Raw genomic sequence first — 21,547 nt, forward strand, 5'->3', positions numbered from 1 at the left:
TCAAACTTCTAATTTAGAAGATCATATTCTCATTAAAAAAATATTTAATTAGGTAATATTAAACTTGAGGCGACCGGTTTAGTTCTAGAAAATTTCCTACTAATCGTTAGGATAAATCAGGAAGTAGTCATGGTTGACAGTCTAGAAACCCAACATTTCGTGATTGCGTGTTTCATTTGGAAGAAAAATCATTATAAATATATCTTAGTTGAAGATTGAACTATAGATATTTAGATAAAAACTTGACGTCCTTCTACTTTACCATAGCTCAGAGGACAATCTATATTTGAGTCATTAATTTCAAAGTCGAATAAGAGAATTACTTCATCAAATTTCTCATGCGATTATTTTAGGATTATTATATTCCATTTAACAAGTTAATTAGTGTTTAACCTTCTTTTGTTTACCTAAATAGATATATCCCTTTGATTGATTCGTATGAATATTGGTATTAAGATTGTCATCAAGAAAGATAGTCCCACGCCCAATTGATGGATTTTTAGACTATATATGAATGTTAATGTTATTGAGGGTATCATAGTAACTATGGAATAGGGATGATAATTTTTTCCATAGGTTCAGATTCATGAGAAAAAATTAAAATGGGGACGAGGATCCTCGATTTATTCGGGGATGAGATGAGTTCCGGGTGAGTATGAGGATACTATCCCCATCCTCTAACCCGTCCTGAAAATAATAATAATAATAATATTATTATTATTATTTTTAAAATATTAATAATAGTATCATTAAATAATAATAATAATAATAATAATAATATAATAATAATAATAATAAAATAATAAAATTATTAATAAATTGATATTAATATTATCATTAATACTAATAGTAAAATAATAATAATATAAAATTAATTTCAGGAATAAGAGCGGGGTGAAAGCGGGGATGAAGATTGGTTTCCTGTTAGTCCGGGTTCGGAGATTCTCCGAATATGAAAAGTGGGGATGGGAGCGAGGATGGGGATGAAGATGAAATTCGGGGATGACAAACTCGTCCCTATCCCGTCCCATTGTCATCCCTATTAAGGAATAGATATTAAAAGATCGAGCATTAGTGACTACTAGTCATTAGTATAGACGGGTAAGGTACGAAGAAAGATATACTTAGACACATAAAATTTCGATCCTAAAATTTCATATGATAATATTCCATATTTTAACCATACCGATGGTGCCATCCTGAAAGGACAAATTCTAAGTCTCTTAGACTCCGTTTGGTATGCATGATAAAATAGAATTATATTTTCAAAAAGTTTTTAATCAAACGTATGGTAGAGTTGATTAGAAATCGGATTATCAATAATTAAAAATAGAATTTATAATACTTGATCTCAAAAAATATTATTTATTTTACTTTTAATTCTATCCTAATCAATTCAATTCTATCCTATAATACATAACAAACGGTCGGAGCCTCAATGTACTGAGCACTAAGACTCGTTTTACATATCATCCTTCGCTCTTTCACTTACATAATTTCCCTCGTCTGATTTAGTTGTCGCTTATATATTACTTGTCCTGTGCTGTGGTCCTCTAGTTGAGGTCAGTGCCTCCACTCAAGCTATCAAGCTACACTAGATTGACGGAGGCACTGACCTCCACCGACAGCTGATAGCCGTCAGATCATGCGAATGACGGACGAGATCCTGAGCCGGCCATAAAGATGGCAGGTGAATAAACAAAAGGAAACGAGTAATGACTTAAGCAACGACAGATGTTACGAATGGACAAGAACAGCCCTCGAATGATCGCGTTCTAACAATGTACTTAAGTTGTAACGCTCGGAAACGTTCTAAAGCAGAGAAAGAAGAAAAAAGAATTCAACTTCTTCGTTATAGGGGCGAGCTCCGCTATGTCCTCTCTCTCAGTTCCCGTACTTTCCCTTTGCATCTGCCCACTCCAAGGAAACCCTAATCCTGTGCCTGGGGGTGTGAAGAGCTGACCAACCTGCAGCTCACGGGTCCCTTCTCCAGGTCAGATCGCTGCTCTCAATCAATTCATTGCGTCGGGCGAATTATTTTGGGGATGCCATTGGTATCGTTGGGTTTGAATGCTTCTAAGAGGACTCTCTTCCGTGTAATTCTCACTGAAAGCAAAATTGATTTTCCCTTTCACGGGATGAGCTTTTGTTTTTTTTTTTTTTGAAAAAAAATCGTAGGATTTATTCTCCGTTGCAATTTTGAACGACTCCCTTCTCTTATGATTGGTTTTCGTCTCGGATCGGAAGATATTCGCATCAGATTTTTTTCTTCTGAAATATAATTAGCTGAAACTTGGCGTTTCTGGGGATTTGTACCAGAATGCTTAATTTAAAGCGTTTTATCGCTCTTTATTATTTGTCTTGTTAGGAAAAGAAAGTGAGTTCTTTGTCTCCGTTTCGATCCCCAGTTCTTGCGTAAGATTGATTCCATCCATTAATATATCAAGAATGAGAGAAAATTGTGATCATTGTAAAAATGTCATTCAGCATACTTGCTATGCATAATAGAACAACGATGGCTTGGAGGAATAATCCTTCAGCTGCTTCACACTTGAGTGTACGCAATTCTGGCCCGTAACTGATTGCATCTTTATTATAATCAAGCAAGTGATTGGGGCCTACACGTAATTGGTTGTGCTAATTAATGACTGTGTTAGTTGGTTTGTATTGTGATGAGTTGGCATATTAGGTAGTATGATAGTGGGTTTAAGTTTGTTTAGGTAGAATATATGCACATGAACATGAGCAGGTACTTTTTTAAGAGACATCTCCAGGCAATAAATTCACAAGATATTGTTAGATATTTGTTTTCTTACTATCTTCAAGTTTTCTTTATTTTGACTGTTTGTACTTTATGTTTAGGAACATTAAAACAGTATAAAAGAGGGATATACAATGCGACGCTGGCTTTGTTGTTCATGTAAGGTCGACGAGTCTTATCATGGCCAAGAAAATGAATACCTGAAAGACCCAACCAATAATACAGACGGTATGCTTTACTCCATAATTCATAAACAGATTACTTCCTCGTTGCAAAATTTTACCACTATTCCATATTTCTTTGTGAAGAATGTATTGGTTAGCTGGAGTTATTGAATAGGCAGATTGAAAGGTTTTGCTGCTGTTACATTTCTTTTTAGCATTCTTTTTAGTATGCGAGGCTATTCTAAGGAGAATATAGTGGTGAGCTTAAAACATATTTAAACAATAGGCACAGACAATTAGTGGATTTTGTTTGAGCTGAATCTTAATTTCTATCAAAACACAGTGAGTATCTTATCAATCACAGAAAATGCTAGTTTAAGCAAAATTTTAATAATAGAAAGGTTTGGTTGTCTCTTCTTTCCATAAAATTGTCCATTTGCAATGTCAAAGTCGTACATATGCTAAGCTATCCAGTGCACCATTCGTGTACTGTTAAACAATTATTGGAACATGTTCACCCCCTTTAATTTAGTCTAGGATAACCTTGTATCTTTGCTTTTGACTTGATATATTAGCATGCTACTTCTGCGGCTTTGCTGATTTACTCTTATAATCATTCCAGGTGTGAACAGAGGTTCAAAGTACAACGCTCCCAAAAGTGAAGCACCAAAAGCACCTCCACCTATTGAGGTGCCTCTGTTGTCTTTAGAAGAACTGAATGAGAAGACTGATAATTTTGGGTCAAAATCTTTAGTAGGTGAAGGATCATATGGAAGAGTGTACTTTGCTGTTTTAGAGGATGGGAAGCAGGTTGCTGTAAAAAAGCTTGATTCTTCATCTGAAGACAACACCTCTGAATTTTTGACTCAGGTTTTTCTTTACTCATCTGCAATAGACATTTCTTTTTTTTTATCTCACCCTTTAGTAAAATCTGGACTAACCATTGAAGCATAACATTTAATCTAACATGTAAAAACTCAATAACTAAAGCACTTTCTCTTGACATCAGGTCTCTATGGTCTCAAGGATGAAGCATGAAAATTTTGTGGAAATGCTGGGATACTGTGTTGATGGGAATATGCGTTTGATGGTCTATGAGTTTGCAACCATGGGTTCTTTGCACGATGTTTTGCATGGTACATAATAGTTGTATTTATTTCTCCATTTTTCTCTTTTCAGTTGCTTGTTTACTTATTTCAGCACCTGTAAGGCAGTAAATTGTTTTTTATTACTTTTTTTAAACTGCAGGCAGAAAAGGAGTCCAAGGGGCACAACCTGGTCCAGTACTGGACTGGACCCAACGAGTGAGAATAGCTGTTGATGCAGCCAAGGGGCTAGAATATCTCCATGAGAAAGTTCAGCCTTCCATAATACATCGTGATATCAGATCAAGTAATGTCCTCCTTTTTGAGGACTTTAGAGCCAAAATTGCAGACTTTAACCTTTCAAATCAGGCTCCTGATATGGCAGCTCGTCTTCATTCTACTCGAGTCTTGGGTACCTTCGGTTATCATGCTCCAGAGTAATTACTTGAATACTTTTTAGGGCTGAACTAGTTGGAGATATATTTTCCTTGTTTGTCAATCATTGTGCTTATAATATACATAAAATCATTTATTTGTAATTTTTCTTAAGAAATTTAACTAGTGTCAATTGAAGCTGAGCCTGAGTAGTTCAAGGTATAATTTGTCTAATTAAGCTATTTAGCAAAAATTTAATAATGAAGAAATGCTTGAGAAATGAAGGAAAAGCTTTCCAATAGCAAGTCATAAAAATAAAGTTGGCACAAAATGTTACTCTTATTATAGTTGATGAATCATACATCAATCATTAGGAAACAATTATCACCAGCAAAATAAGATATAAAGCAAATATTATGAAAATTAAATTGATTTCGCAAAAAAATTCAAGTATATATGCCACAAGGCTAAACTCCCAGTAACCCTGCTAGGTGATGGCTTTAAGATTCCACCCTATGGAAGCCAACCAATTCTGGTGCAAATTTGAGATGACGGAACTGGCCTGCAAAAAGCTTTAATTAAGCAAACATCAATCCTCTAATGGCATTACAATAAAGATAGATATAGTGATAAAAAGGAAAGATATGCATATATGATTTTCAAGGTAAGATTCAATAATGTATGTTATTTGCAACAGTATTTTGTTCTTTGAGAGAATGCTACTAATTTATGAAGATCAAAGTTGAATATGTAAAATCTAGTTCAATAATAAGAAATTAGAGTAATTATGATGGAAGCACATGAAGTTTGTGTGAACAAGAAAATTTTAGATATCTTGTATCTATTATCAACAAGAGAGCGATATTGACAAAGATAGGATAAAAAGTGGATTGTTGAAACGGAAAATAGCTTTTGGAGTGTGATTGTTTTGTTACCCTTAGGTGCAAGGAAAGTTTATACAACTGTTGCAACTCACATTACTTTATGGATGAGAACTTTGGCTACTTGGGAAACAACAACAACAAAAACAAAGTGTAGCAAAGATGAGAAAAATGCTAATGTGTTTTATGGTGTTCATAGGGGGAAAAAATTAAAAAGTACTAAGTATTATTATCCAATAGCAATTAGGTGTGGCTCTACCATATTGGAAAAAAAATACAGAACCATTGATCTCTTTCTCAACTTCATAGGACAAGTTAACTATGATATGGCTAAAAATGATGAAGTTTAATTCTTTTTTTTTCAAACTTCATGACTAAAAAAATATCCAGTTGATATACCTTAAAAGAAAACTAGTGTGTGTGATCATCATTTATTGTTGTAGTGTTAATAGAATCTCTTAACCATAAATGTGTAGATTGAGCTCTTTCCTAGCAGCATAAGAGAAACTTTGAACTATGTTATATCCTAATCAAATAACTACAACATATTAGGGTATAGTTGATTAGTTCAAATGTTAGCTCTACCTTCTACTTTCCTACTGTGTTTCTTTATTTTGCCATCGTCCTATTTGTGCTAAGGTTATTTCTTTTTGGCCAACACATGGTTACTATTAGGTCCATAGTTTAAGCTTTGTTCTGCTTGATTGTGATTAGGAAATTTTGAACCCTAAACCTACAAATTGAGCTCTTTATCAACATCTTTGTCTTTTCAGACAAAGTGGTTACCTAAAATAGTATCCATATTCCTATTCCTAATCAGTACACTGCAGGTATGCAAACTTTGGATTGTTCATAAGACTCCTTGAACATGCTTTGAATCCCCAAACAATGGAACTTTTATGTGAAAACTTCTCATCATTAAATATGAAATTAAACTTGAGAATTAAGATCACTAGGTGTAAAAAGTATACTTAAATCTTTGAATCTTAGATTTCACTGTCTGGGTTGTATGATTTTGTGCAACTTTCTTGTGTCAGTATTATTGAACCAAGCTCCAATAACATAAGCCCATGTCTTCATTGGTTGGTTTCATTATTTTTGTTTCTAAACAATTTGAACTCTTCCATGGGCTTGAACACAAAATGATTGAGGCGATTTTCCTTTATTTCTTCCATTTTTCACATGCATTTGGATTCTATGATGTTATTTTCTTCACAAAATAGGATCATTGTGATTTCATCATTGCAAATAGTCCATAGGAATCTCTAGCTGCAACAGGATACATGATAAATTGCAATCTTTTATGCACTTTGATTAGCTTATCTTCGTTATATTTTCTTGTGCTCATTACATAAAAGGTTACAAGTTGGGTTATTCGGTTACATTCTTTGTGTTGACAAAGAATACTCGTAAAATTGTTAAATTGAAACTTGAATAAGCTGAAGCTTGGTATCTGAAATCGTTCGTATTCTGATGACCATTATGAAATTCTTAATTTTGATTGCCAAGATTACTGCTTGCTAAAAAATGATTTTTCTCATAGTGAGGTACTTAATCATGAATGCAATTTATAAGGAAATTGTTTGTCTTTGATGCCACTTCACCTTTTTTGTTCTACTATTTAAATATTTTGATCTTTTCAATATTATGCAGGTATGCTATGACTGGTCAGCTAACACAGAAGAGTGATGTATATAGTTTTGGTGTGGTTCTTTTGGAACTTCTGACAGGCAGGAAACCTGTGGATCATACAATGCCTAGAGGGCAGCAAAGTCTTGTTACTTGGGTAGGTCTTACTTCTGAAGTTGGTGTTGGTTGAGAATAGTGTTAATTTCACTTGCAAATTCCCTATACAATCTTGAGAAAATAAAGTGGCTGATTAGATGGGGTCACAATCAGATCCATAATTTGCAAGATCAGTAGCATAAAGGAACCAATTAGAAAATAAAATAAGCTAGATAAAGACAGGATGATTATTAGCCTAGTTTGTCTTATGGACTAATGAAATTGGTATTAATTTCCTTTTAAATGATTATATTAAATTACTAATGGTGCCATGACTATATAACTAGGAGAGTTAAAGTAACCTTGCATTTTGTGGCTGATTAGGGATTATAGCATAAAGGAACCAATTAGAAAATAAAATAAGCTAGATAAAGACAGGATGATTATTAGCTTAGTTTGTCTTATGGACTAATGAAATTGGTATTAATTTCCTTTTAAACGATTATATTAAATTATTAATGGTGCCATGACTATATAACTAGGAGAGTTAAAGTAACCTTGCATTTTGTGGCTGATTAGGGATTATAACTTTTATATGGCCTAACTAGTATCTGAAACATATTGGCTGCCTTTGACTGTCAACTTTATATATTGAAATAATTGGATCCTGGGTTACTAACTTCAAATGATTACATAATTGTTGATTCTTTCCTATGATCTCAATTTTCAAGGGCACAAGTGTTAACTGGTTAGCTCTTTTGATTAATCTAGATTCTTTTTGTTTAAAAAAAAAAACAAGTTGACAAAGTTTTTTTTATTTTTTATTTTGGTCATAAAGCCTTCTTCCCGACTAACATTTTCCCCTCATTCACTCTATTTCTAAGAGGCCCTTACTACAAACATTGTTGTTAAAATTGTTCAATTCACGATTTGTATTGTATGGTACAATTTCGCTATAAAGTGATACATAAATAATATGAATTAGAATTATAAAAGATTTCTCAACACATCATCATTATCATATGTAAAGAATAATATGAATTGGAATTATAAAAGATTTCTCAACATACCATCATCATCATATGTAAAGTGATGTAGCACAAAAAAATTCAAAACAAAAAAATTTTTGAGGTGCGATGTAAGATGTGTGGCGTAACATTCATCTCTAAAGTGATACATATTAAATAATATGAATTGGAATTAGAAAAGAATCCTTAATGTGACATCATTGAGCAGTTCTTGTCCCAACTATAAGGATTAGCTACATGATTCTTACCATCATAATTTCAAATAAATTAATCATTTTTCATTTAGTCTCCTCTTTTGTCTGGAGGTACTGAGGTGGTGAAGGCCTCTCTCTCTCTCTCTCTATATATATATATATATATAGAGAGAGAGAGAGAGAGAGGAATGTTAACCTACCCACCCAATGGTGCACACCTTATGAGCATCATGTGTAATTTTTTTTAAAATTTCTTTAGTTTTAATACTATAGTAGAAGGGGAACCTTGGCGCAACGGTAAAGTTGTTGCTTTGTGACCAAGGTCACGGGTTCGAATCCTGAAAATAGCCTCTTGCAAAAAGCAGGATAAGGCTGCGTACAATGGATTCTTCCCCGAGACCCCGTATAGCGGGAGCTTCGTGCACCGACCTATCCATTTTTTTTAGATTTAATACTATAGTCCAAACCCTATATATATATATATATATATATATATATATATATATATATATATAAAATTGGGAACATGATAGTATGTTATATGTTTTTGAAGATGGGAGCTCGTATAGCGGAAGCTTCGTGCACTGGCCTGCCACATGTATGCTATTATACATACATACATACATATGTATATGTAATATAAATATTTATGGTGAAAATGTATTTCAAACCTTTGAATTATGTTTTATGCTTACAAAAGAAGAAAGCAAGCTCACCAAAGATGAAACTTGATTAGTTAAAATTAAATTCAACGCATGAAGTTAAACTCAACCCATTATAATGAAAGGAAAGAATATTTTTTCAAAGAAAAAATGGAGGTTAGGGAAGGTGAACTGACATGGAAGAAAATCTTGCAGTGTGAAGACTACTGCAAAGGTGGGGTTGATGCCTAACAATGACTTCAAAGAACAACTTTTTTCACATTGAAGTCATCTTCTTTCTTCTTTATTTGGCATCATTGTCCGCTTACTTTTTCAACCACAGCAATCTTGAAGGTCAAAGTCATCAAATCCATGTTGAGGATGGTGGCAACAATTTTGTCATATTATCAAATGCAACCTTTGGTGGAATGCCCTTTACAATGATCAGTATTTGGCTTTTTTATTCAAGATGAAATTTGAACCTATATATATATTTTTAACATACTCCATTTTTGTTTGATGAAAAACTATTCCAGATAAGTTAAAAATCTTTTACCTATTTTATAATTTGCTTAATTCAAATTTTAATGACTCATGATTTGAAAAATCCACCAACATGATTCATGATAGGAATCTTGATTTGACAACTTTGGCTGTATACAGTGATATTGCCCTTTACATAGTTCAATGGGAAATGCTGTGTGCAGTTAATTTCAAATATTTTGGAGCTACAATAACCTTTAGGGTGTATATGAACCAATCTGCATGATTATAAAGATAGAGCAGTGATCTACTTAGTGCCTTATAGAAAGATCCTCCAATAATTGCTCTTTGTGCAACTCCCTTAAACCATATTATTAACGATAGTGAATCATGAAAAAATATTATATAAAGCTAATCTAGCTTTCATGATTTATTCATGATTATTGTCAAAAGACATTTTGTTCATTCAATCCTTATTATATAAACCATATTATTAAGTCTTCATACAAGGTAGTTCATTCAATCCTAGATGTAGCATGCCCAAGTAGCAAAGCTTGAACCAATTGTTCACTGTTCTCAATCTATTTTTGGTGAACTATAGTATATCATCTTTTTAATCATTGAATAGAGGTCTAATAGATGAGAGATAAAGGAAACCATCAGTATGATTTCTTGTGATTGGTGGAATTACAGCAGCTGGGTTACATGTCAATTGACAATGAAAAGCTAGCTGCTTAGTTGACATAAGTAACTCCAACCTTGTATGGAAATCCCTATTAGCATGGACGAAAAACCTCAGTGAGCTGGAAAGGTGTGGATTTCCTTGTATTACATTATGGTGGAAAGTCATTCTAGCAACTTGATTAGTTAATAATTTTGCAGCATCCTCACAAATATTAGCGACTCATTTGTCTTGTGTTACACTGCTATTACCTGCTCTTATGCAAGCAGGTCAGGTACATAGCAGTCACCTTTCCTTGTTTACAGTTGTGAATGTCTCAGGCTCTCTTTATTTAACATGAAGCTATGGTTGTGTTGCCTCTAATGCTACGCTACTGCATGCATTAAACTGGTACTTGCTAACCTTTCTGACAACGGTTCTTTTTTCCATTCCACAGGCAACCCCAAGACTGAGCGAGGACAAAGTCAAGCAATGTGTAGATCCAAGATTGAAGGGAGATTACCCACCGAAAGGGGTTGCCAAGGTCTTTTCCTTTCTTTATATACCTTGAATTTTTTTTTTGCCACTAAAGGTTGAAAAGTTTCCAACTGTATGGAAATCCCTTGCATGATAATCAATAGCCTGATCCATGTATAACTGGTTTAAGTAAATCAACACTTATTCACTAACAATGCTTGTGGTGTCGAATGCCTGATATTGTTTTTTTGTTTTTGTTTTCTTTTGTCCTCTTGCAGTTGGCAGCTGTTGCAGCTCTGTGCGTTCAGTATGAAGCTGAGTTTAGACCCAATATGGGCATTGTGGTGAAAGCACTCTCCCCTCTTCTATATAAGCAAGCTCCACTGCCTGCGGCTGACCCTTTGACAGATGCTTGAGGGATGCAGTGATCAATATGCGTAACTCTAAACTGTCTGTGTTTGTATGTCAAATCTCACAAGCATTCTTGTTATCACTACCCCTTCTACAAGTTAAAAAATCTGACCAAAATCCTAATAATCACCTAGGTGACAAGCCTCCGCTCTCTTTGTATGTTTTGAGGGTACTGTCTAGTTTGTGTCGTTTTTTAGTCATTTCATTCAGTTCATGCAAATGGGACATTTCTGTTGTATATTTGTTTGAGAAACTTCAGTTCTTTGGTTGTGTGAGAGTGTACCGTATAATATACGAAGAACCATAGAAGCTTTTGCTATTCATTGATTCTGTTTGTTTCTGCGGGTGGAGCTTTCATGATTTCTAGTTCTAGTGAATTTTGTTCCTTTAATGATTGAGACACCATCCCCCTTTTAGCCAAGATTATCATTGTTGGTGAATGGTACATGAGAATAACCTTGTCAACTCATAACAGGAGTCCAGGAGGGAGATCAATTTGTTTGGGATGGGGATGGGGATGGGGATGGGGAAGAGTGTTTTAGGAGTATTAACATTTAACAACACTAGCAAATTGCAGATTTCCTCACTAAATCACACTACCATTTCTTTTTTATGAGCAAACTGGTGGTGACTCACTTAGAACAAATATTTCTAGTGCAAAAACTGCTCTGCATTTAGAGATACAGACGACTCCACTGCTTCCCCAACAAGGAGAATCTCAATGCAGGGACGAGCAGGCCACAATTCGATATTTAAACACAATGTGTGCTCCAAACAGCAATCCTAACTTTCCTTGTGCAATCAATTGTCTTTCAGCAACTTCTTGCTAAGGTTACTGAACAATTGCCTGGAGTATTGTCTGGATCCATTTCTCCAGTCACAGCCAGACTTCATCATCAGCTCAAATTCCTGGTAGCTGATGCGTCCATCCTGAAGCATTTTCAGATATGTTTTTTTTTTCATGTTTCACATGAATCAAGCAATGGATTATAACAACTGATCTCCTTATAATTCTCTAACCTTGTCGGTATCGACGTCTGAGATGATCTCCCATATCACTTGCTCAGAAGGTGCATCACCCTCATGCAGAGCTTCTCTTAGCTCATCCATCTCAATGTAGCCACTGCCATCCTTGTCGAAGTAATTGAATGCCTTGGTTAATTGCTCCTCGCTGCTGATCTTCTTGAGGTGGACCGAGACGGTCATGAACTCCTCACAGTCCAAAGTTCCATTTCCATCGACATCAGCCTGCAATGGCACTCAAGAAGCATGTACATGAAGGTGCCGATCGATCGAAGAGGTTAAGCCGCCAGGAAATAGAACACTCACTACTTCGAGCAGCATCTTGATGTCTGGTTCTGGAACAGGATCCCCAATTATGTGAAGACCCTCTTTTAGCTCTTCGAGGGTCAGGCTGCCATTGTTGTCCTTGTCCATCATATGAAACATCTGCTTAATATCAGCTGCTTCCTCCACTGGCAATTGCTCAGCTACGACCTGTGAAGTATATATCATATGAAATGTTAAAGCTTCTTCAGAAAAATAAAAACTATAACCACAAAACCCCACTCACTCTCAAGGCTTTCTTCTTGAATCTGTTCATCGCTGAGAACTGCTGCAGCCTAGTTCTGACAGTTTCGCCGAGCGAGATGTTGGGAGCCATGTTAGCATTCTGAAGCCAAGGATGCTCTGTTCTCACAAAGGCAAGAACAGTTCCATGTGAATATGTTTTCAGTCAGCGAAGAGTTAGATGGAGAGGAGAAAGAAATTCTTACCGAGAACTCGTTTAGCTGTCAACCTGGTCGACGGATCGGGATCGAGCATTCGTCGTACGAGATCCTTGGCGTTTACTGATATCTGCGGCCAAGGTTCTCTTTTAAAATCTACGGAGGACTTAAGAATAGCCTGCACGATTCCCTCATCATTTTCTACAAAGAACAACTACAGACAGGTTAATCGACATCGGTGCGATCGATTGATCGTATCGCAAGCATCTGAAATTTCAACTGCTTGCCTGCCCAAAAAGGTGGAACTCCACTCAACAAGATGTAAAGAATAACCCCAGCACTCCACACGTCTACTTCTGGCCCGTAGTTCTTGTTAAGCACCTCCGGTGCTATGTAATACAGACTTCCTACGACTTTAGAGAAGCGCTGACCTAAAGAAGAAGAAAGAATACTGTGTCTGATCGAGATGGAGCGAAGAATGCAGCAGAGAAGAAGACCTACCAGGCTTAAAAAATACAGAGAGGCCGAAGTCAATTGCCTTGAGGGGCGAATCTTCTGTTTTATCAGAAAACAAGAAGTTTTCAGGTTTCAAATCTCGGTGTATCACGCCATTTTCATGGCATATCTATAGAAAACAGAGAACCAAGATCGTCATCGGTTAAGGATGATTAATTTAGTTTGTTGATATAGTTTGAATGAATGAGGATCTATCATCTATAGGGATGGATTACCTGCACGACCTGGACGATGGTCTTGACGATGTTGGCGGCGGCGCGCTCGGAGTAGTGGCCGTGGGCGACGATGCGGTCGAAGAGCTCGCCGCCCTCGCAGACCTCCATGACGAGGTGGACGGACTCGGAGTCCTCGTAGGCCTCCCGGAGGCTGACGAAGTTGGGGTGGCGCGGCAGCGCGCGCATGATCTGCACCTCCCGGCGCACGTCCGCCATGTCCGCCCTGCTCCGGATCTTGCGCTTGGAGATGGTCTTGCACGCGAGTGCCTCGCCGGTCTCGGATTCGGAGCAGCGGCGCGTGATGCCGAATTCGCCCCGGCCGAGCTCGGCCCCTAGCCGGTAGCGCCGCAGGAAGTCAGCGGAGGCGGGTGGGGCGTCGAGGATGGAGATGGGGGAGGCTGAGCGAGAGTCAAAATCGTCATCGTCATCGTCGCCGTCGTCATCGTCTTCGTTAGTGTAGGGGAGGCAGCGGATGCTCCGGCGCGAGTGCTTCTTGTTGCGGCCGGGGAAGGAGTCGGAGTAAGGGGGGATGGAGTAGCAGCCTCCCATTCTCCTCTCTTTCCGCTGCCTTTCCTCGGTCTCTCTGTCTCAGTCGTCGGAGGAAGGCGTTGAAGAGAGGAGGAAAGTTTCCGGTGCGTGGTTTGCCGGCGATGGCGGGATCAGGTTGTTGGCGCCTTTTTTAGTAAATCTTTTAACGGTCGGGAGGACCGTCAAAGTCTTCCCATTATTTATTTATTTTTCATAAATATTCAAAATATATATTCTATATTCTGTTTTATCAAAGGGCACATTTCAATATAATTATATTATTGGAACAAGATGTTCAAGTAGAGATTTCGAAGATTAAAGTTTTTGAAAGAAGAAAATTTTTAAAAGAGGAATTCTAATGCTCGAAGACTGTTTATTTCTTTTATCCGGTGGCAAAATGAAGTCGTCATAGCGATTTCTTCATGATAATCCCACACATTTTGAAAAGGATGATAAATTATAGAGATTTATTAAATCTTAGTTGTGCGACCTCTCTAGATAAGAGACACGAGATAATCCAAAATAATATTTGCACCTATCAAAAATCGAATATGTCTCTATGGTAGCAAGTCATGCTTGAGTACTAAATCAACTGATATGGTAGAATTATGTAACACCCAGATATCCCATGAGATCTAGAATCGTGTTGAGTTGTCAGTTAAGGTTAAGCTGACTTTTAAGCCGTCAAACTAGACCTAGATGAGATTGAGTCTCATCAAACCCGCTGGTTCTCCAGAGACTCATGTTTGATGTAAAAGTAGATCTTAATGACTCCTTTTTTTTTTTCCGGTGGCCTCCCACCATTTATTCTAGGAAATGAGCCGTTCTCGACATCTTAGGTCTCAGTGACCTCTTGGGATCTTGGGTCTTACAACCTCTCGGCATCTTAAGTCTCAACGACCTCAGCATATTAGGTCTTTTGACCTCTCGACATCTTGGGTTTTAGCGACCTCTCAACATATTGGGTCTCGACAACCTCTTGGAATTTTGGGTCTTAGCGACCTCTTGGCATCTTGGGTCTCAGCGATCTCTTGGCATATTAGGTCTCAACACCCTCTCAGCATCTCGATATATTAGGTCTCAGTGCCCTCTTGGCATCTTGGGTCTCAACGAGATCTAAGCATTTGAGTCTCAGTAACCTCTCGATATCTTGGGTCTTAGCAACCTCTCGGCATATTGGGTCTCAGCAACTTCTTGCCATTTTGGGTCTTAACGACCTCTCAGCATATAGAATCTCAGCAACCTCTCTTATATATAGATCTTAGAACTTGACATTATTTATTCCCAGGGTTATTCCACATCCACTTCATCTTCATTCACCCCAGGATGCCCTACATAGGCTAGTTGACAGCGATTGCGAATATCAATCTAAGAATGGAGGAGTGTTTACAAGGTTGTCATATTTAGTCTCCTAGATGCCCCCGATTAAATGGATAATTGGGGAGACTATTAATGGCTATCGGATCTGGTCTCCTTTTTGGCTCCCACAATGATAGCATTCCAACTGACATGCAGATGTTTTTTGGACAACTATATAAGCACCTACCAAGGTAACGAGTAACGACAAAAGGAGGATTTTTTTTTCTTCCAATTTTTGGCTAACTCCACCAGCTTCCACCTTCCTCCTTCCATTTTTTCCATAGACCATCTCGAGTAAATCCTAACTTGAGCGTCAGAGTGGCTCCAAGATTCGTCTCGCGACTAGTCTAACTCTCCATCAGAGTGTATTTCAGATCCTCTCATCTCCTTCCTCGACGATCCCCGAAGAGTGTGTGTGTCGACATGTTCATTGATTGATGGCTTGACTGTCTATGGTATTTAATCGAAACATCAACTATACCCATAGGGATGTTTATTTCTTTTATCAATTATGAGAGAGGAGTATGAGAGGGAAACTATTTGATAGACTTTAGATATTAAATCTTTCATGTTTTATTGTACTTTTACTCCACTAATTAAATAGACTCAATGCTTTCGGTATTTTTTAAAAAAAAATTTTAGTTGTCACCGGATATATAACTCTTTAAATCGATTAATTCTAGAATGACCTGTCTAATATCATGAAAGTTTTCATGACAGTTGAAACTCGAACTTTAGATCTCTTAGTTATTTATTGGAAGGTCTAACCATTGCATCATTATTCTAAGGTTTTATAGAGTAAACTTAAACTATAGCATATTATATTACTCTAGTTTTTATTTTAGCGATTACGTGCCAATTATCATCAGATATAAAGATTTCATTATGTGTGATCTTAATATTGTAGCAAAAGGTGGAATTCGTCATGTTCGCGGTTCCACACGGTTGGTTCCATAATTATTTGTAAGGAGATAAATCGAGAAACGATAGGTGACCACTCCGAGAATGTGTGACCTTAACATGAAACTTGGTGAATAAGATTCAACATATGATTTATGTAGGCAAGTATATATTTTATCGTGATTAATCTATTCAAAAGAGAGACACTAGATTGTTTATCTACTAGACCATCAATGTTTTATTATGCTTTTACTCCACAAAACTAGTAGACCCATACTCCCTTCGTATAGTAGACTAAAATTGCACTATATTATATTATTCTAGTAATTCTTTTTAATGAATATTTTTTAACTTGGGAAATAAAGATTTCACTATGTAGCTTTATGATAAAATTTGGTTTACTAAATTTCAACATACATAATCATCTGATCAAAATAAGTGGCACTAAATCAAGTGCTATTATATTGTAATGTCCAATATTATTCTAGACACTCAATATCTATTCACCTAACTAAAATGAGATCAATAGCTTAACTTGAGAGCAAAAGACCGCATGAATGAAAAAGAAATGATATTGAATTTCAAATGAGATAAATATTTTAATGGTCAAATTTGTAGAAATTCAAATAATCTAGATAAATTAGTGAATTTTGGTTAAAACCCACTGATTGACTTAGAGAACTCAAATTACATCCATTTTAGGTCTTGTGAGTTTCTAAGGTTACAAGGAGTCTAAAAGTGTTCTCCCTTACTTATTTCGGGCTTCCCAGAGATGCTCCAATATATGTTAACTTTCAACTAGAACACCTATGTTGAGTTTTCTACATATGAATCTATGTGTGTGTAAACATGTTTTTGAAAGTTATACAGTAGAAATGAAATAAATTTATAAATTATTACGACACACATCACGCACATTCATAGAAACACACGTGTGCAAGATATAACCATAGATTAAAACTTCGTTTAGGAATTATACATGTCGGATGACGTTTAACAGAAACAACATCAACTAGTAAACCTCGCAAAATTTGCCTCTATCGATATCCATGTCGAGTTGTCTTCAAGACTACTTCACAAGACACAAGTTGTTTCTCTCCATTTGGTACTAGCCAAATGAGGAGACGACACGAAAGAGGAGAAAAACCAATGGCTCGATTTGGTGACCAGTGCAATTGCAATTCGGTAGCACAAAAGGAGGTCTAGTGGTGCTCCCTTTTAGATCCAGCTGTGCTCCAAGAATTCCAACCATCTTTTGGCCGAAAAGAAGGAAGGACAAGCTTGTTAAAGGAAAATTGCAAAGAGAAAGTCCGACCAACTTTTGGTCGGAGTCTTGCAAAGGAGCGGCAGCAAGGAGAGAGGTAACAACTCTTGAAGGGGCGGCACACCAAACACCAAGAGGAGAAAGACCCTTAAGAAATCTTAACCCTCTTATTATATGAAGAGGTATTTATAAATCTCTTCATTAAGACATGGGGAACAAGTTATAACCCAAGCCCAAGGTCAATCTTAAGCCCATAGCATATGTGTTAGCTTAATTCATCTACAAGAGGTATGATCCAAAACCAAAACCATGTCACATGAGTAGGCCCAATTTGCCTACAAGAGGCATGACCTATTAGCCCTTCCATTGCAATAAATACTTTCTATATTTATCCTTCGTTTGGTCCGACCAAACTTAATCTCTTTCTCTCTTTGAGAATCTTATTCTTAACTTACTCTTAGGTCTTTAAGACATACTCATAGTGTGTGTGACTCAATAGGTTTCTGATTATATTGGTCATTCATAATCAACTATTAATTATGAATTGATCATGAGTGACACTTAGTAGTATATCATGATTCTCAATTGACCGAAAAATCATAGTTGATTTCAGAATATTTTTTGAACCCTTCAGCAGCTGTAGTTATTAGTGTGTTTGCTCCCTTCAGTCATCTTACGCCCACTTAATTTAAGACATAATCTATGTATTAGTCCCCACTAGGCTGAGTACGTTACATGTAGCCTAAGTTGTAATTCCTTATCCTATGTATTCGAATTACTCAAAAGCATATATCTAAGAAGATCATCCTCTTGATGTGTTTGCTTTGGTAAAAAACTTATGAGTAACAATTCTGACAATAGGTCATAGAGTATACGCCTCCTTATAAAAGGAGTAGTGAATCCTCTATAGGCTATTCAAATATCTTCAAACATATCGACTTATACTCAATCATCTCATATCTACCTCTTAGGAGATATCCTATTAAGATATTAAAGTATAAGTCTCTATGATCAAGATGATTTGAATACTTCAAGCCTAAGAAAACTTGCACTCGAACTGCAATGAGATCTTCATCAATATATAAAGAACCACATAAAATCTCATAGCAGATCACATCGAATGAACTAGTTATCTATAACTAGCTAACATCGACATATTCATTCTCAACATCCCAATATTTTCAGCCAACAACGATCGACTGTTTGGATAAACCAAAAAATATAACATATGTTAGTGAATTGACGATGTCCAATTTCATCAATTCGTTGACTAAGGAAGATTTTAATATATACTACACATGATAAGATACCTACTATTTGTAATCCAATTACAATTTTTCTAATACTATTCTTTGTATTATAAACTTCATTAATTGAATTTAAGATCAAATAATATTAAAAAATACACATCAAATAGTAATTTTATTTATCAAATAAATAATATATTCAAAAAGTAATATACCTTTAGGATACTCCTAAAATATAACAACTTGGGTCTCATCTTCTCAAGACTATAATGATCACATGGCCTAATATGTGACAAAAGGTGATTCATTCATCCTATCGCTCCTGTCAACCCGTCCCTAAGTCAACACGGAGGAAGTAAATCACGGGTGGTTACTAGCCATTAGTGCAAATGGTCAAGACATGGGGGAGGTTATGCTCGATCATGCCGAGTTTCGACCCCAAGATCTCATATGGCAACATCCCATATCTTAACCATCATACCACCCCGAGGAAACAATCACATGGCCTAATATAAGGATAGACCAGGATAGACCAGGATGTTGATTTTAAAAAATATGTACCATCGTGGTACTAGTATAATTAAATTATGATATTAATTTTTTTAGAAAATTAATGTAATAATAATTGTTGCATGTATACACGTAAAACAGTGAGAAAAAATAGAAAATTTTAAGCGGTGGAAAGGGCGTGGAGGAAATTTGAATGCAACGTAAAAAAGAAACTAAAAAAAAATCAATTTTAACACGAAGGGTCAAACGGGAAGACCACCTAAAATTAATATGTTTTTGATTAATTTTAAAATATGGCGTGTGATTTGAAATCTACGTCTGTTCTTTTGTAAATGTTTGAATATTTTAAAAATAGACTATTAAATATATATAAATTATATTTTAAATTTATTTTAGCACAAAAAAAAAACACGTATTCATGCATAGAATGTCTGATGCACGCAGGCCCATTCAAAGTTAATGGTATACCGCGACCGCGACTGCTACTGCGACTGCGACTGATGGCATCATCCTCCTGCACTTTTCCTTTCCCCTCAATTAAATTACAATATTGAGACTGCAGCCCTGCTTGCTGGCGGATGCCGTCTGACACCTCCGCCGCTTCATTTCACTCCCAAACTAAACTGCTAGCTGCAATGGCCACGCATGCAGGAGCTATCCATCTCTATGATCTTCGGCTTACTATGAATTTATTCAGCATGCACCATATAATTAAACAGATAGAAGATAGAATATAGACGAGACAGGAGGAGCAGTACATTGCGAGGCATCTCGAATGCACAAATGTATGGGTAGCCTGTGTAGTTAGTGTATACACACAATGTCATGATTCATGGACGCAATATGTCGGCTCCAGTTCGTGGAGCATGAAAAGGAGAGAGTCTTGCTGCATAAAGCGATGGCTACCTCTTCGGGGTTCATAGTGCATTGTCTACGTCCTTTGTGTTTGGGCGACCAGATAAAATAAGGGGGGAGGGGCTTCAAAAGTGTATAATTAATGATTGGCATATAATTAAAAAAAAATCGGCATTTGACGAAGGACCCAGTTGTGAAAATTTTTAAAGGCACATTTAAATTTTTTTTAAAAAAAATTATAAATAAAAAATAAGTACGTCTTTTAGAATTCCACAATTAAAAAATAAGGAAATTGCATATAAAAGATGACGTAGTCGATTGTATTATAATATGATATTGGGAGATTTTAGAAATGGAAGAGGTTTGTTTGTGGGGAATAAGGTGTAGGGTTTGGTGGGGTGCAAGGGGAGGAGATCCGGAAACAGCTAGCCTTACCTTTATCATACAAATTAATATACTAATTAGTATTTCAATATCAATTATAGTCACGCTACTCTATTAAAAAAAAATACAACAGTAGATTTTTTTAAAAAATAATTCTAATATTTAGAGTAAGCTAAAACAATAATATGTCTAGTAACTAATTTTAAACTGAGGATTAATATACGGTAAAGCTTTTCAGTAATACTAAGAGCATTTACCTTCATTGGAGCTTTCGAAGAGTTTCTTTTGTTACGACATTCATATCATGTCAAAAGTAAAAAATCTTACACGTACATCTTTCTTTTATTAAAAAAAATCACTCAATAACATTTTCATAGGTCCCATATTTTTAAACTCCACAATATATATTTCGCTCCTAATGAAAAAAAACACCTACAGTATTATATTTAAATTAAAATTTTTATTTTAATTAAAAAAATAAAAATGGAAAGGACTTCTCTCCCACTATCTTCCTCTATATTGCCACATACGCAGTAGAGAGTGTTGGTGCAATTGATCTTTAAGGTTTTAATGTTCGACAAATATGTTTGAGTAAGTTTAATGGAGCTTGATCATGGGAAGTCCTAGTCGTGGCTAGGCAAGGGTGGAAAGTCAACCGAGTGACTAGTCCTAACTGCGGTTAGACAATGGAAGTCCTAGTTGCAGGCTAAGCAAAGAAAATCTCGGTAGATCGTGCAAGCTAGGTGAATTCGATAGGTCTGAAGGACTTGATCCCTGGGTAGCCGAATATTGAGGTAAGGAAAGTCTTGGTAGATCATGGAAGCCAAGTGGATTTGATAGGTCTGGAGGACTTGATCCCTGGGTAGTTGAATACTGAGTCTTGGTGAGTGAAACCAGGTGGAGAAACCCCTAGAGGGTGGTAACCTTAGGTTCTGGTGAGTGAAGCTAGATGATGAAAATCCTAGGGGGAGATAACCTTAGGTAGTGAGAAGTCTTGGAGGAGTGAACTCCAAGCAAAGTTGATCGGACGACCGGACCAGTAGATCTCGATAAATTTAAGTTTAAGTTTACCATAGTATTCTATATTACTATTATTGTTGTTGACTAATATAGTATTGCAGGAAAAGTCTTAGTAGATCAGGCGATCAGACACTAA

At 36.3% G+C, this 21,547-nt stretch overlaps 2 protein-coding genes across 2 annotated transcripts; one reads left to right on the forward strand and one right to left on the reverse strand.

The window, feature by feature from the left end:
* The first annotated feature begins 1,788 nt into the window (after positions 1–1,788).
* Positions 1,789–11,243, forward strand: LOC122041900 (PTI1-like tyrosine-protein kinase 3). Its single transcript, XM_042601763.1, has 8 exons — positions 1,789–1,993; positions 2,863–2,989; positions 3,548–3,795; positions 3,935–4,061; positions 4,174–4,447; positions 6,920–7,052; positions 10,456–10,542; positions 10,754–11,243. The coding sequence occupies exons 2-8, from the start codon at positions 2,896–2,898 to the stop codon at positions 10,889–10,891; spliced, it is 1,101 nt and encodes a 366-aa protein (XP_042457697.1). The 5' UTR covers positions 1,789–1,993; positions 2,863–2,895; the 3' UTR covers positions 10,892–11,243.
* Positions 11,244–11,687: 444 nt separating this feature from the next.
* LOC122041899 (calcium-dependent protein kinase 21-like) lies at positions 11,688–13,893 on the reverse strand. The gene is made up of 8 exons (XM_042601762.1): positions 13,345–13,893; positions 13,115–13,238; positions 12,901–13,044; positions 12,662–12,814; positions 12,460–12,575; positions 12,216–12,383; positions 11,907–12,134; positions 11,688–11,816 (listed from the first exon to the last, which is right to left on the reverse strand). The coding sequence occupies exons 1-8, from the start codon at positions 13,891–13,893 to the stop codon at positions 11,688–11,690; spliced, it is 1,611 nt and encodes a 536-aa protein (XP_042457696.1).
* Positions 13,894–21,547: the final 7,654 nt, after the last annotated feature.

Source organism: Zingiber officinale, chromosome 2A, assembly GCF_018446385.1.
Source record: "Zingiber officinale cultivar Zhangliang chromosome 2A, Zo_v1.1, whole genome shotgun sequence".
NCBI classification, from domain to species: domain Eukaryota; kingdom Viridiplantae; phylum Streptophyta; class Magnoliopsida; order Zingiberales; family Zingiberaceae; genus Zingiber; species Zingiber officinale.

Excerpts from the sequence above, each read along its gene's own strand:
- LOC122041899 (XM_042601762.1), bottom strand. The coding sequence starts at position 13,893 with ATGGGAGGCTGCTACTCCATCCCCCCTTACTCCGACTCCTTCCCCGGC. Across the intron at positions 13,239-13,344 it reads CCATCGTCCAGGTCGTGCAG|ATATGCCATGAAAATGGCGT; the intron begins GTAATCCATCCC and ends TGTTTTCTATAG. Across the intron at positions 12,135-12,215 it reads TCAAGATGCTGCTCGAAGTA|GCTGATGTCGATGGAAATGG; the intron begins GTGAGTGTTCTA and ends GTGCCATTGCAG.
- LOC122041900 (XM_042601763.1), top strand. The coding sequence starts at position 2,896 with ATGCGACGCTGGCTTTGTTGTTCATGTAAGGTCGACGAGTCTTATCAT. Across the intron at positions 4,062-4,173 it reads TTTGCACGATGTTTTGCATG|GCAGAAAAGGAGTCCAAGGG; the intron begins GTACATAATAGT and ends TTTAAACTGCAG. Across the intron at positions 7,053-10,455 it reads AGCAAAGTCTTGTTACTTGG|GCAACCCCAAGACTGAGCGA; the intron begins GTAGGTCTTACT and ends TCCATTCCACAG.